Source organism: Saccoglossus kowalevskii, chromosome 4 (genome assembly GCF_978046115.1).
Source record: "Saccoglossus kowalevskii chromosome 4, keSacKowa6.1, whole genome shotgun sequence".
Lineage (NCBI taxonomy): Eukaryota > Metazoa > Hemichordata > Enteropneusta > Harrimaniidae > Saccoglossus > Saccoglossus kowalevskii.
The window spans coordinates 45715296-45729479 of record NC_140644.1 but is presented as its reverse complement, the minus strand read 5'-3'; the positions used below and the strand labels follow the sequence as shown (position 1 = coordinate 45729479).

Sequence of the window (14184 nt, the reverse complement as noted above, 5' to 3'; positions counted from 1 at the left end):
TCTGTTTGGTTTTTTTTGCTGTCATGAAAATTGCCTATTGGATATTATCTTAAAGGGCAGACACTATTTGAGGTTGCTATGCTACAATAAGGGGAATAATTGAGTTATATAAATACATAATTTGTGTTTTATCTCTCGGGTGGGGACACGAGCATGCTCCTCCAAACGTTCATCTGCTTGGATGCCTGAGAAGCGTCTAGTATTTTGTTTTGTTTGTTTGTGCAATACTGGTATTTTGTTAGTCATTTGCATTTTCTGTTGGCACTTGCAACTTTTGTACTTTTCTGTTGTTTGGTCTGGTCCCCCTTTTTTGTTTTTCCTTCCTCGTTGCTTTTGTCGCCTGCTTTTTCGCTCTCTCGTTTTTTTTTGTTTTTTTATTTATGATCTGGTATACTGTAAACCAATTAAGGCATTGAATATAGTTTGCCATGAATGATCTCCCAATTAAATTACTCTCACTTAATGTGAGGGGTATTAGAAACAATATAAAGAGAACCAAATTATTTGCATGGTTGAAACGCAAAAAATGCGACATTATTTTGCTGCAAGAGACTTACAGTTCTCAAGAGGTTGAAGAGCAGTGGACAAAACAATGGAATGGCAAAATATTTTTCTCACATGGTACTAATCACAGTAGGGGTGTATGTATTTTATTTAGACAATTAGCCAATATTACAATTCATGATAACATCAATGATGATGAAGGGAGATTTGTGTATCTGGATGTTACCATCCAAAATTTACGAATGGTATTGGGAAGCATCTACGCACCCAGTATCTCCAGTGAACAACTTCTGTTTTATGATTTGTGGGGCTCTAGTTTTAATAACATGTTAGGTGAGGGTAAGCAATTAATTTTGGGAGGAGATTTTAATGTATGCCTTAACCCTACACTGGATAAACAAGGAGGGAATCTAAAATACAAAAAACGATTAATAGATAAAGTGAATGATAAACTGTCTAATTTTGATCTGGTGGACATTTGGCGGATAAAAAATCCAAACAGCAAACGCTTCACATGGAGACAAAAATCTCCTGTCATACAATGTCGTCTTGATTATTGGTTCATTTCTGATACCCTACAAGATCTTGTGAAGTCAGTAGAAATCAAACCATCCATCTGCTCAGATCACTCAGCTATTACTCTCTGTATTCAAAGTGAATCATGGGGCAGACATGGTCGGTCCTACTGGAAATTTAATAATTCTTTGTGTAAAGATAGAAATTATTTCCTAAAGCTATCAAATCAAATCAAGCAGTGGGAGTCTGAGCTTTCAGGCAAAGACCCAATGATTTCCTGGGAATATCTAAAGTATAAAATAAGACGTTTTACAATGACCTATTCAAAATCAAAAGCTCAAGAAAAAAACAAAAAACTTCATGAACTGGAATCATTGATTGAGGACTTGGAAAATAATCTTGATAATGAAATTAAAACAGAACAATATCATGAGACAAAATTGAAAATAGAAAAAATATGGAATGATAAAGTACAGGGTTCCATTATACGATCTAGATGTAATCATTACGAGCTGGGAGAAAAAAGTAATAATTTTTTTCTGCATCTGGAGAGATCAAACAAAACTAAAACAACTGTGAAACGCTTACAAATTAACAATACTGAGGAAACAAATACTGATCACATCATGTCCTATATTAAAGAGTTCTACTCAAATTTGTATGCGAAAAATCATTTAACAGAATCAGAACTGGGCGCTCAACAATTTTTATACAGTACTAACATCCCTTGCCTAGGTGAGGAAGCAAAGCAGTCTTGTGAGGGAGCACTAACTTTGAATGAATGTTTTAGAGCCTTAACTTTATTACCAAAAGATAAAACACCTGGTAATGATGGCTTGTCAGCTGAATTTTATCTAACATTTTGGAACATTATTAGTTCACATTTACTCAATAGCTTAAATTACTCTCATAGAAAGGGACAGTTAACAGAGTCGCAAAGACAAGGGGTCATAATCCTGATTGCTAAAAAAGGCAAACATAAAACATTTATGCCATCCTGCCAACTATCATTCACCCAGACCAATGTGCGTTTGTGAAGGACAGATTTATAGGTGATGCAATTCGCACAGTTTTTGATGTAATGTGGCTAACTAGACATCAAAATACACATGGCGTGTTAATATCATTGGATTTCAAAAAAGCTTTTGATTCTGTTGATCACAATTTTCTGATAAAAACATTGGAGGTATTTAATTTTGGTAATTCCTTTATAAATTGGGTAAAAACATTTTACAGTAGCATCTTTTCCTGCGTGATGAATCATGGAAAGTCAACTGGTTACTTTCCCATTGCAAAAGGTGTGCGGCAGGGAGACCCCTTTTCCCCTTATCTGTTTATAACAGTAGTGGAATTACTTGCAATCAGTATTCGAAATAATTCAACTATAAATGGTATTGGTGCCTTTAAAAAATTTATCAAGTTAGTAATGTATGCAGACGACATAACCTGTACAATTAAGCCCACCTCAATGATACCGCTCTTCAATACAGTTTACAAATTTGGAAAATGTTCAGGATTAAATCTAAATAAGGATAAAACTGAGGCTCTTTTGTTGGGGTATGGTCACAGACCAAAAGAGAAAATAAATATTAAATGGTCAAATGGAATAACAATTTTGGGAGTTTTTTTCACATATGCATCTGACATGTCTATTGAAGAAAATTTTTCAAAGAAAATTAACAGTCTGAAGTCAGTATGCTCATTATGGTCTAGAAGAAAACTCTCAATAATTGGTAAAATACAGATCCTTAAAACCTTTGGTCTTTCCCAATTCATATATTTAGCATCAATGATTTCTGTGCCATAATCTATTATAAAAAAAATCAATAGTATTATTTACAATTTTATTTGGAATGGAAAGGATAAAATTAAAAGAAACATCCTTATTTCAGATATTGAAAGAGGTGGATTGAATATGATTGAGGTGGACTCCTTTTTTAAAGCACAACAGATTATGTGGGTGAAACGGTTTGTTTCTGATAGACAAGCCGGATGGAAGGATATATTGAAGGGACTATTGAAAAAGTTTGGGGACCTTGTGTTTTTTTGCAACTATGATGAATCAGAATTTGAAAATCAAATCCCACCCTTTTATTATGATATCATCCGGGAATGGTCATCTCTGACATCATACACTCCAAAAACAACATCTGAAATTGATAAACAAATATTATGGAACAATAGATTTTTAAAAATTGGCTTTCGTACAGTCTATCTGAAAAGTTTGGCAAGGAAAAAAGTATTAAGAATAATAGACCTAATCGATTTCTATGGAAACTTTCATGACTGGCAATATTGGAAGGTAAAAGGTATCACTTTGACAGAATACCATACTATACAAGGCCTAATCTCTGCAATACCAGATGAATGGAGAGAGAACATTCATGCTAATACCCATGAGTGGTGTGATTTTCAAAACAAAGTCAAATGGAATTCTAAGTATGTTGCAATTAATACACTGACGAGCAAAAAGGTGTACAAGTCTTTGTGTGAAAACATTATTGAAGAGCCAAATATTGCCATAGACTTCCAACATTTGTATGGGATGAAACAAAATGTAATTTTCAAACTACCTTTCAAGACAACAATCTCCACAGATCTTAGAGCATTCCAATACAAAATTCTACACAGAGTTTTAACAACTAACGTAAAACTGTATAAATGGAAAATAATCAATTCCCCCCACTGTTCTTTTTGTGAAAAAGAAGAAGAAACATTAGAACACCTATTTGTTAACTGTATTGTTGTAAAGAGACTGTGGAGACTGTTGCAAAGTGATTGCAAACTTATTGCCAATTTGGTTTGTAATGTCAAAAATATTATTATAGGTCTATGTGAACCGGAAAATATACTGTTAAATCATTTTATTTTATTATTTAAAAAATATGTATATACATGTAGGGTTCAAAAGGTTCATCCAACAAAATACGCATATAAAAGTTGGATCAGGGAAAATAGAAATATTGAACTACAAATCGCAATAAACAATCAAAGAAAGCTTAGAAAGAACTCCCATGTGCTGAGAGTATTGGAGACACATTAAATATAATTCGAAATTACTTAGCTGAAAACTAATTATGCAAATCAGAAAATTAATATGACCAGATTTGAGTGTAAAACTAATGAGGTCTGCGCAATGTAACAGAAAATCTATGTCTCCAAGTTTAATTGAAATGTGATTAGAACCAAAAAATTATGAATTATTATGCTTATTAGGGAATTAATATGAACAGATTTTTACCCCAAACTAATTAGGTTTGTACATTGTCCTAGAGCATCTTTGTACTAAGTTTCATTGAAATGGAATAATTAGTACCGTGAAAACTCCAAAATTTCGACCCCTCTAAAAATTCGATTGGCTATTTATTTGCCGGGTTTCGGTGTTTTATTTACCTCCAAATTTTCGACTCCACTAAAAATTGCCGACTCATTCTTATTCGAAAATTGCGACCAGTTTTAGTTTTCCCCCAAACGAAAAAAAAAAACCGATGTGAGCGTTCAAACGGGACCTTCCTCGAAGGCATGAATCCGGGTTTCTGATTGACTGAGAGATTTTTATTTTATTGGTAACGAAAATATATTCTAAATAAACGAAGTTTCAAATAAAAACGAACACAAAAATCTCGGCATGCTGCGTTTCTGAATTGTTGATTATTACTGTACTCAGTAGTGATTATAATAATGTACACAAAATAAATTTGTTGAATGGTTATGAAATACAAATAAAAGTCAACTAAGTTTCATCGTAAGCGAATGATTCCGGTCTCGTATAAACGTTTGATGCTGTAGGATATCCGCCATGTTCTCTTAGGTCAAATAGGTCAAATCGCTAATTAACCAATCAAAAAGCTGGATGATGCCAACGTGTTCAAATTACCATAGCTTATTTAAATATGTTAATGTTATTGAACGCAATGCGAAGAGATTGATGTTGTAGTACGATATTTTGGCTTGGATTTTGATGCGAAAACGGCATGATTTTTTTTTAAATAAAAAAATTAGTTGTTTTTAAAAAATAAACTGGTCATCTGAAGAATAATTTAACATTGTTCACAGTGATAACAGCTCATTCTCGAAAGGAAGCTTACCCGCTCACGCTAGTCACGATAAAAATCATACACGTGTACTCTTGAATAGACAGACGTCAATGACTACGGTAAAACTTAGACTCTATTTTAGCCGGCAGGATTGATTGAAATGTCCGAAAAATGACGCCAAAATACACCTTAAAAGTCCCATTTTATTTTCTTAAATCCCATTTTATTTTTTAATCCAAGGGCGAATTTACGGCAGAATTTGGTCCCTCAAATAAGGGACACGTGAGCTTTGATTCTAACCGGATACATTGCACTGGGTCGGGGAGATAGTTTGCTAAACTTCCATGTATCTTTTGTCCAATGGGTACCTGTACTTCGAACATTCGCAAGTTTTCCTAGGTAGTGCGAGACAGCTTTGTCTTTTGACCTATTAGTTTTGTGCTGACCTCTTCTGCGCGTCTTGATGTTTTGTTTTGCTTGTCATAATACTCACTGATTGATGACTTTGTTTAGATTTTGAGTTACAACTCGGTCACGATTCTAAAAACATGTCACATTTCTAACGCCAATTATTTAAAACCGGTCGAAATTTTGGAGTTTTTACGGTACTTTAGATATCAGTGTGAAAGCTTAAAATTGGTTAATTATGCAAATTAGGTAATTAATATGTACAGATTGTAACCCACAATTATTCAGGTTTGTCTATTGTCCTACAGCATCCATGTACATTCATTGATATGTGATGTATAGTACCTGAGATATCAGTGTGAAAGTTGGTTAATTATGCAAATTAGGTGATTAATATGCACAAATATTTACCGGAAACTAATTGGGTCTGCATAATTCTAGATTCATTGAAATGTAAATGATTAGTACTTTGGATATCAGTAGAAAAGCTGAAAATTAATTATGCAAATTAGGTAATTAATATGCACAATTATTTACCCTAAAACTAATCAGGTCTCTGCATAGTCCTAAAGGATCTATGTACCAAGTTTCATTGAAATGCGATGATTAGTACTTGAGATACCCATGGAAAAGCTGAAAATTAACTAATTATGCAAATTAGGTGATTAATATGCACAAATATTTATCGAAAACAATCAATCTCTGCATAGTCCTTGAGTATGTAAGTACCAAGTTTCATTGAAATGTAATGCTAACTACTTATATCAAATGCTGAAAATTAATTAATTATGCAAATTAGGTAATTAATATGTACTGATATTACCATAAAAACTATCAGGTCTGTGCAGTGTCGTATGACATCTATGTACCAAGTTTCATTTGAAATGTGATGATTAGTACTTGAGATATCAGTGGAAAAACCGAAAATTGACTAATCATTATGCAAATTAGGTAATTAGTATCCACGGATTATTACCAAAAACTAATCAAAACCTAGCATTAGTTCAGAGCATCTATGTACCAAGTTTCATCAAAATCCAATGAGTGGTTGTTTAGATATCAGTGGAACAGTCATGGAACCACTAAAAAATAGCTAATTATCATGTAAATTAGGTAATTAATATGCACGGATTTTTACCAAAAATTAATCAAATCTGCGCATATGTTCAGAGCATCTATGTACCAAGTTTCATCAAAATCCAATGAGTGGTTCTTTAGATATAAGTGGAACAGTCATAGAACAGCTAAAAATTAGCTAATTATCATGCAAATTAGGTAATTAACGAGCATGGATTTTTACCAAAACCTAATCAAATCTGCGCATTGGCCCAGAGCATCTATGCACCAAGTTTCATCAAAAACCGATGTATGGTTCTTGAGATAGCAGTGGAACAGTCGGACACACATACACACACACATACATACACACATACACACATACACACATACAGACACACTAACTGCAAAGACTCCCATTTTGTGCTTCGCACATGGGAGTCAAAAACAAAGAGCTTATCCATTATCAGAAATGGGAACCATTAACTAATTGGTTAGATAATGGGTAAATTTAGATGTTATACCAGATCTTCTTTTTTTTTTTTCTTAGTTTTTTCTTTTCTTTTTTTTTCCATTTTGTGCTGTCATATTTTGTGTTGTATGTCCATTATTGAAACAAAATAAAAATATTGTTTAAATATAAAAAAAAAAATTAACATTTCCTCGTTTCTCTGCTCTGTCAAAATGAGTTACCTATGTTTTTTTCACGTAACTATCTCATTCACGATACAAGTGTCATACAACTATTAGATTTGAAGTGCCGTTCAGAATTTAATAATAGTTAATACTAGTTACTAGTTGTATGTTCACACTTTACTATCAAAACCACCATTTCGACCACTCCTGCGCCAGTGATCAGTGTTTGGATGAGCGGTCAGTGTTTTCAATGAGCGAGGGAGTCCCCCCCCCAAAAAAAACGCGATTAAAATGCGGTCGGTTTTCGGTCGGACAAGACCGCATGGTCGGAAATTAAGCGTTAAGCGGTCGATGTAAAAGCGGAAGGTTGGGCGAAATGGGTACTGTATGACCATGTTTCTCCGACGAAGTCTCGACTGACAATAATGCTGACAATGAACGTTAGATAAACATGCATTGTTTGCGACTGGAAGCTTATCACCCGTTATATCAGAATCGTCAACAACAGAGTATACAGATAAGATGTTATCATTTAAACCCTTCCAAAGATAAACAATATGCAAATATCCACGAAACGGCAGTTGTAGTCTTTTCTGCTAGTGTTTTAAAATACTGATTTGAGCGACGTTATTTCGCAATTTCGATCTTTTGTAAACCTGGGATGATGTATCAAGGTCTAAAGTGAACGTTTTATCAATTTTTGAAAAATCAAGAAAAAAGTGAAAATTTCCCTTCTCGCTACCTTAAGTTCTTTCTTTGTCATTAGCATAATTTGTTATGACTACATTCATTACTTTGAACTCCAAACAAAGCATGTAACCGGTCAAACTAGTGTATCTAGGCAATCAACTTCGTTTTATTAATATATTTTGTAAGAGAAAAAATGTAAAGCTGTGTGAATAAATTGAAACCACTGCTGGTGATAGAAAACTAAAACAGTAGTGTGAAAAAGAAAATTATATGGGCGCACACTATTTGCGTGAATGGAAACGATGGCTTTGTTTTATTTGGCTGATATCGACAAGCAACATATTTTCTGTATTCACTTCATCATCTGAAGAATCGGTGTCATCATCGAATAAGTAGTAAAAAATATCTTTTGAACCACGAGGTTGCGAGGTTGATCATAATAAGACCCTGTGTTACTGAGTCACAGATATTTATTTGCCTTGACTGTCATCAGCGTCTTTATCTTTGTCATTCATTGCATTAGTAAAATGGTGTTAGTAAAATATTTATTTCAAAAGATTTAAAAGAGTTGCGCAAAGTAATGACCATATTTTTCTGACGAAGTCTTGACTGACAATAATGCTGACAATGAACGTCAGATAAACACACATTGTTTGTGACAGGAAGCTTATCACCCGTTATATTAAAAGAGTGTACAAATAAGGTGTTATCAATATAATTTAAACCGTCCCAAAGATCATGCATGCACATTATGCAAATATCCATGAACCAGCAATTGTGGTTATTTATGTTAGCTTTGAAAACACTTATTTGAGCAGCGTTTTTCGGAAATTTCAATCTTTTGAAAAGCTGGGATGACAGTCAAAAGTAACTGTTTTATTATTTTTTGAAAAAACATGAAAGAAATTAAATTTCCCTTCTTGCTCCCTTAAAATGGCAGCAACTCTATGTAGCAATGCTTTATATATTAAAATAAAATAATTGTAGATTTTTAAAAATTTTTAAATAACTTTTTTAATAAGTGTACATGAACACTGGTATATAGGCATCATTATTGGTGACATTGACCTTTCCTTTAAGAAAGAAAATTCATTCTTGAGTTATTCTATCGATTGTGATATTTATGTGCTTTAACCTAAATGAACTGTATAACCAGCCTAATCTGCAATCACCTTCCAGACAGCATCATTACCAAATGTAAAAAGCTAACTTGCCTAACCAGTCTAATGTACGCAACATACAACACCTCCCAGACAACATTAGTGTTGAAACCTGCCTAATGTGAAAAAGTAACATGTAACTTGCCTAACATGCATAAACTACAACACCTCACAGACAACATTAGTGTTGAAATCTGTCTAATGTGAAAAGGTAACATGTAACCTGCCTAACATGCATAAACTACAACACCTCACAGACAACATTGGTGTTGAAATCTGCCTAATGTGAAAAGGTAAGTTGTAACCTGCCTAACATGGCATAAACTACAACACCTCCCAGACAACATTAGTGTTGAAACCTGCCTAATGTGAAAAGGTAAGTTGTAACCTGCCTAACATGCATAAACTACAACACCTCCTAGACAACATTAGTGCTGAAATCTGCCTAATGTGAAAAGATAACATGTAACCTGCCTAACATGGCATAAACTACAACACCTCCCAGACAACATTAGTGTTGAAACCTGCCTAATGTGAAAAGATAACATGTAACCTGCCTAACATGGCATAAACTACAACACCTCACAGACAACATTAGTGTTGAAATCTGTCTAATGTGAAAAGGTAACATGTAACCTGCCTAACATGCATAAACTACAACATCTCCCAGACAACATTAGTGTTGAAATCTGCCTAATGTGAAAAGGTAACATGTAACCTGCCTAACATGCATAAACTACAACATCTCCCAGACAACATTAGTGTTGAAATCTGCCTAATGTGAAAAAGTAACATGTAACCTGCCTAACATGGCATAAACTACAACATCTCCCAGACATTAGTGTTGAAATCTGCTAATGTGAAAAGGTAAGTTGTAACCTGCTTAACATGGCATAAACTACAACACCTCCCAGACAACATTAGTGTTGAAACCTGCCTAATGTGAAAAAGTAACATGTAACCTGCCTAACATGCATAAACTACAACATCTCCCAGACAACATTAGTGTTGAAATCTGCCTAATGTGAAAAGGTAACATGTAACCTGCCTAACATGCATAAACTACAACATCTCCCAGACAACATTAGTGTTGAAATCTGCCTAATGTGAAAAAGTAACATGTAACCTGCCTAACATGGCATAAACTACAACATCTCCCAGACATTAGTGTTGAAATCTGCTAATGTGAAAAGGTAAGTTGTAACCTGCCTAACATGGCATAAACTACAACACCTCCCAGACAACATTAGTGTTGAAACCTGCCTAATGTGAAAAGGTAACATGTAACCTGCCTAACATGCATAAACTACAACATCTCCCAGACAACATTAGTGTTGAAATCTGCCTAATGTGAAAAAGTAACATGTAACCTGCCTAACATGGCATAAACTACAACATCTCCCAGACATTAGTGTTGAAATCTGCTAATGTGAAAAAGTAACATGTAACCTGCCTAACATGCATAAACTACAACATCTCCCTGACAACATTGGTGTTGAAATCTGCCTAATGTGAAAAGGTAAGTTGTAACCTGCCTAACATGGCATAAACTACAACATCTCCCAGACAACATTAGTGTTGAAACCTGCCTAATGTGAAAAAGTAACATGTAACCTGCCTAACATGCATAAACTACAACATCTCCCTGACAACATTGGTGTTGAAATCTGCCTAATGTGAAAAGGTAAGTTGTAACCTGCCTAACATGGCATAAACTACAACACCTCCCAGACAACATTAGTGTTGAAACCTGCCTAATGTGAAAAGGTAACATGTAACCTGCCTAACATGGCATAAACTACAACATCTCCCAGACAACATTAGTGCTGAAATCTGCTTTATGTGAAAAGATAACATGTGACCTGCCTAACATGCATAAACTACAACATCTCCCAGACAACATTAGTGTTGAAATCTGCCTAATGTGAAAAGGTAACATGTAACCTGCCTAACATGCATAAACTACAACACCTCCCAGACAACATTAGTGTTGAAACCTGCCTAATGTGAAAAGATAACATGTAACCTGCCTAACATGCATAAACTACAACACCTCCCAGACAACATTAGTGTTGAGACCTGCCTAATGTGAAAAGATAACATGTAACCTGCCTAACATGGCATAAACTACAACACCTCCCAGACAACATTAGTGTTGAAACCTGCCTAATGTGAAAAGGTAAGTTGTAACCTGCCTAACATGCATAAACTACAACACCTCCCAGACAACATTAGTGTTGAAACCTGCCTAATGTGAAAAGATAACATGTAACCTGCCTAACATGGCATAAACTACAACACCTCCCAGACAACATTAGTGTTGAAACCTGCCTAATGTGAAAAAGTAACATGTAACCTGCCTAACATGCATAAACTACAACATCTCCCAGACAACATTAGTGTTGAAACCTGCCTAATGTGAAAAGGTAAGTTGTAACCTGCCTAACATGCATAAACTACAACATCTCCCAGACAACATTAGTGTTGAAACCTGCCTAATGTGAAAAGGTAAGTTGTAACCTGCCTAACATGCATAAACTACAACATCTCCCAGACAACATTAGTGTTGAAACCTGCCTAATGTGAAAAGGTAAGTTGTAACCTGCCTAACATGCATAAACTACAACATCTCCCAGACAACATTAGTGTTGAAACCTGCCTAATGTGAAAAGGTAAGTTGTAACCTGCCTAACATGCATAAACTACAACATCTCCCAGACAACATTAGTGTTGAAACCTGCCTAATGTGAAAAGGTAAGTTGTAACCTGCCTAACATGCATAAACTACAACATCTCCCAGACAACATTAGTGTTGAAACCTGCCTAATGTGAAAAGGTAAGTTGTAACCTGCCTAACATGCATAAACTACAACATCTCCCAGACAACATTAGTGTTGAAACCTGCCTAATGTGAAAAGGTAAGTTGTAACCTGCCTAACATGCATAAACTACAACACCTCCCAGACAACATTAGTGTTGAAACCTGCCTAATGTGAAAAGGTAAGTTGTAACCTGCCTAACATGGCATAAACTACAACACCTCCCAGACAACATTAGTGTTGAAATCTGCCTAATGTGAAAAGGTAACATGTAACCTGCCTAACATGCATAAACTACAACATCTCCCAGACAACATTAGTGTTGAAACCTGCTTTATGTGAAAAGATAACATGTGACCTGCCTAACATGCATAAACTACAACATCTCCCAGACAACATTAGTGTTGAAATCTGCCTAATGTGAAAAGGTAAGTTGTAACCTGCCTAACATGGCATAAACTACAACATCTCCCAGACAACATTAGTGTTGAAATCTGCTAATGTGAAAAGGTAAGTTGTAACCTGCCTAACATGCATAAACTACAACATCTCCCAGACAACATTAGTGTTGAAACCTGCCTAATGTGAAAAAGTAACATGTAACCTGCCTAACATGCATAAACTACAACATCTCCCAGACAACATTAGTGTTGAAACCTGCCTAATGCGAAAAGGTAAGTTGTAACCTGCCTAACATGCATAAACTACAACATCTCCCAGACAACATTAGTGCTGAAATCTGCTTTATGTGAAAAGATAACATGTGACCTGCCTAACATGCATAAACTACAACATCTCCCAGACAACATTAGTGTTGAAACCGGCCTAATGTGAAAAGGTAAGTTGTAACCTGCCTAACATGGCATAAACTACAATACCTCCCAGACAACATTAGTGTTGAAACCTGCCTAATGTGAAAAGGTAACATGTAACCTGCCTAACATGGCATAAACTACAACACCTCCTAGACAACATTAGTGTTGAAATCTGCCTAATGTGAAAAGGTAACATGTAACCTACCTAACATGCATAAACTACAACATCTCCCAGACAACATTAGTGTTGAAACCTGCCTAATGTGAAAAGGTAACATGTAACCTGCCTAACATGCATAAACTACAACACCTCCTAGACAACATTAGTGTTGAAATCTGCCTAATGTGAAAAGGTAAGTTGTAACCTGCCTAACATGGCATAAACTACAACACCTCCCAGACAACTTTAGTGTTGAAACCTGCCTAATGTGAAAAGGTAACATGTAACCTGCCTAACATGGCATAAACTACAACATCTCCCAGACAACATTAGTGCTGAAATATGCTTTATGTGAAAAGATAACATGTGACCTGCCTAACATGCATAAACTACAACATCTCCCAGACAACATTAGTGTTGAAATCTGCCAATGTGAAAAGGTAAGTTGTAACCTGCCTAACATGGCATAAACTACAACATCTCCCAGACAACATTAGTGCTGAAATCTGCTTTATGTGAAAAGATAACATGTGACCTGCCTAACATGCATAAACTACAACATCTCCCAGACAACATTAGTGTTGAAACCTGCCTAATGAGAAAAGGTAACATGTAACCTGCCTAACATGCATAAACTACAACATCCCAGCCGTGAGAGGAACCTCAAAGACAACATTTTAGAAAATAGGAATAATGCAGGGAATATCGAAGGGTATCCAGGCAGTGAAGTTCAAGTTATGCCAGTCTCCCTTTAAAATAATAACACGGGTTTTCATTCAGACGTTAAGGAAAGACGTCAATCGCGCTAAACATGAATTTGTATGTTATAAATTTGAATAATTCAAGGAATAGAACAATGTTTTCTTGGTTGTTTTATACATGAACTGATCGACATTGTGACATAGCGACAATGATCATCTGATGTCAGGTGAAACCTAACAACACTGCCTTGATTTAAGTTGCGTGCAACTTGACCTACACAGTGGTTTCAATGTTTAGATCGGCAAATTGTGTTTGCGTATGACTCTCATTGACCCCATTACATACCTCGTCACATTTTACAACTTCCTTAAATTCTCGCTGTATTCGAGCAGCTGCTATATTAGACATTGTTACAGAATTAACAAAACTGTTTACAGCAGCACTCTATTTTTCATCTGCAATACAATATTTACAGAAAAAACTTTCTACAGCAATGACTTCACTGCAGTACTGCGCATATAAACTGCGCATATCAAGTACGGCCGAAGTTGGCGCTCTCATTGACTCGTTCGCATTGATTTTGCCTAAAATTAAATTATATGCTGGTCGGCAATAGTAATTCTAGTTATATCACAAAATGTATTCATTTATATGCAATTTATACTGCAGGAATATTTTTCA

General features: G+C 35.2%; 1 protein-coding gene across 1 annotated transcript in view; it reads right to left on the bottom strand.

The window, feature by feature from the left end:
* Positions 1-14005, bottom strand: part of LOC100371392 (ubiquitin-conjugating enzyme E2 K-like) — a 35216-nt gene extending 21211 nt beyond the window's left edge. The window contains exon 1 of the mRNA XM_002730425.4: positions 13849-14005. Within this exon, the coding sequence (XP_002730471.1) occupies positions 13849-13911 (63 nt within the window). The 5' untranslated portion in view covers positions 13912-14005. The remainder of the gene's footprint in view (positions 1-13848) is intronic.
* Between the last annotated feature and the right edge of the window lie 179 nt (positions 14006-14184).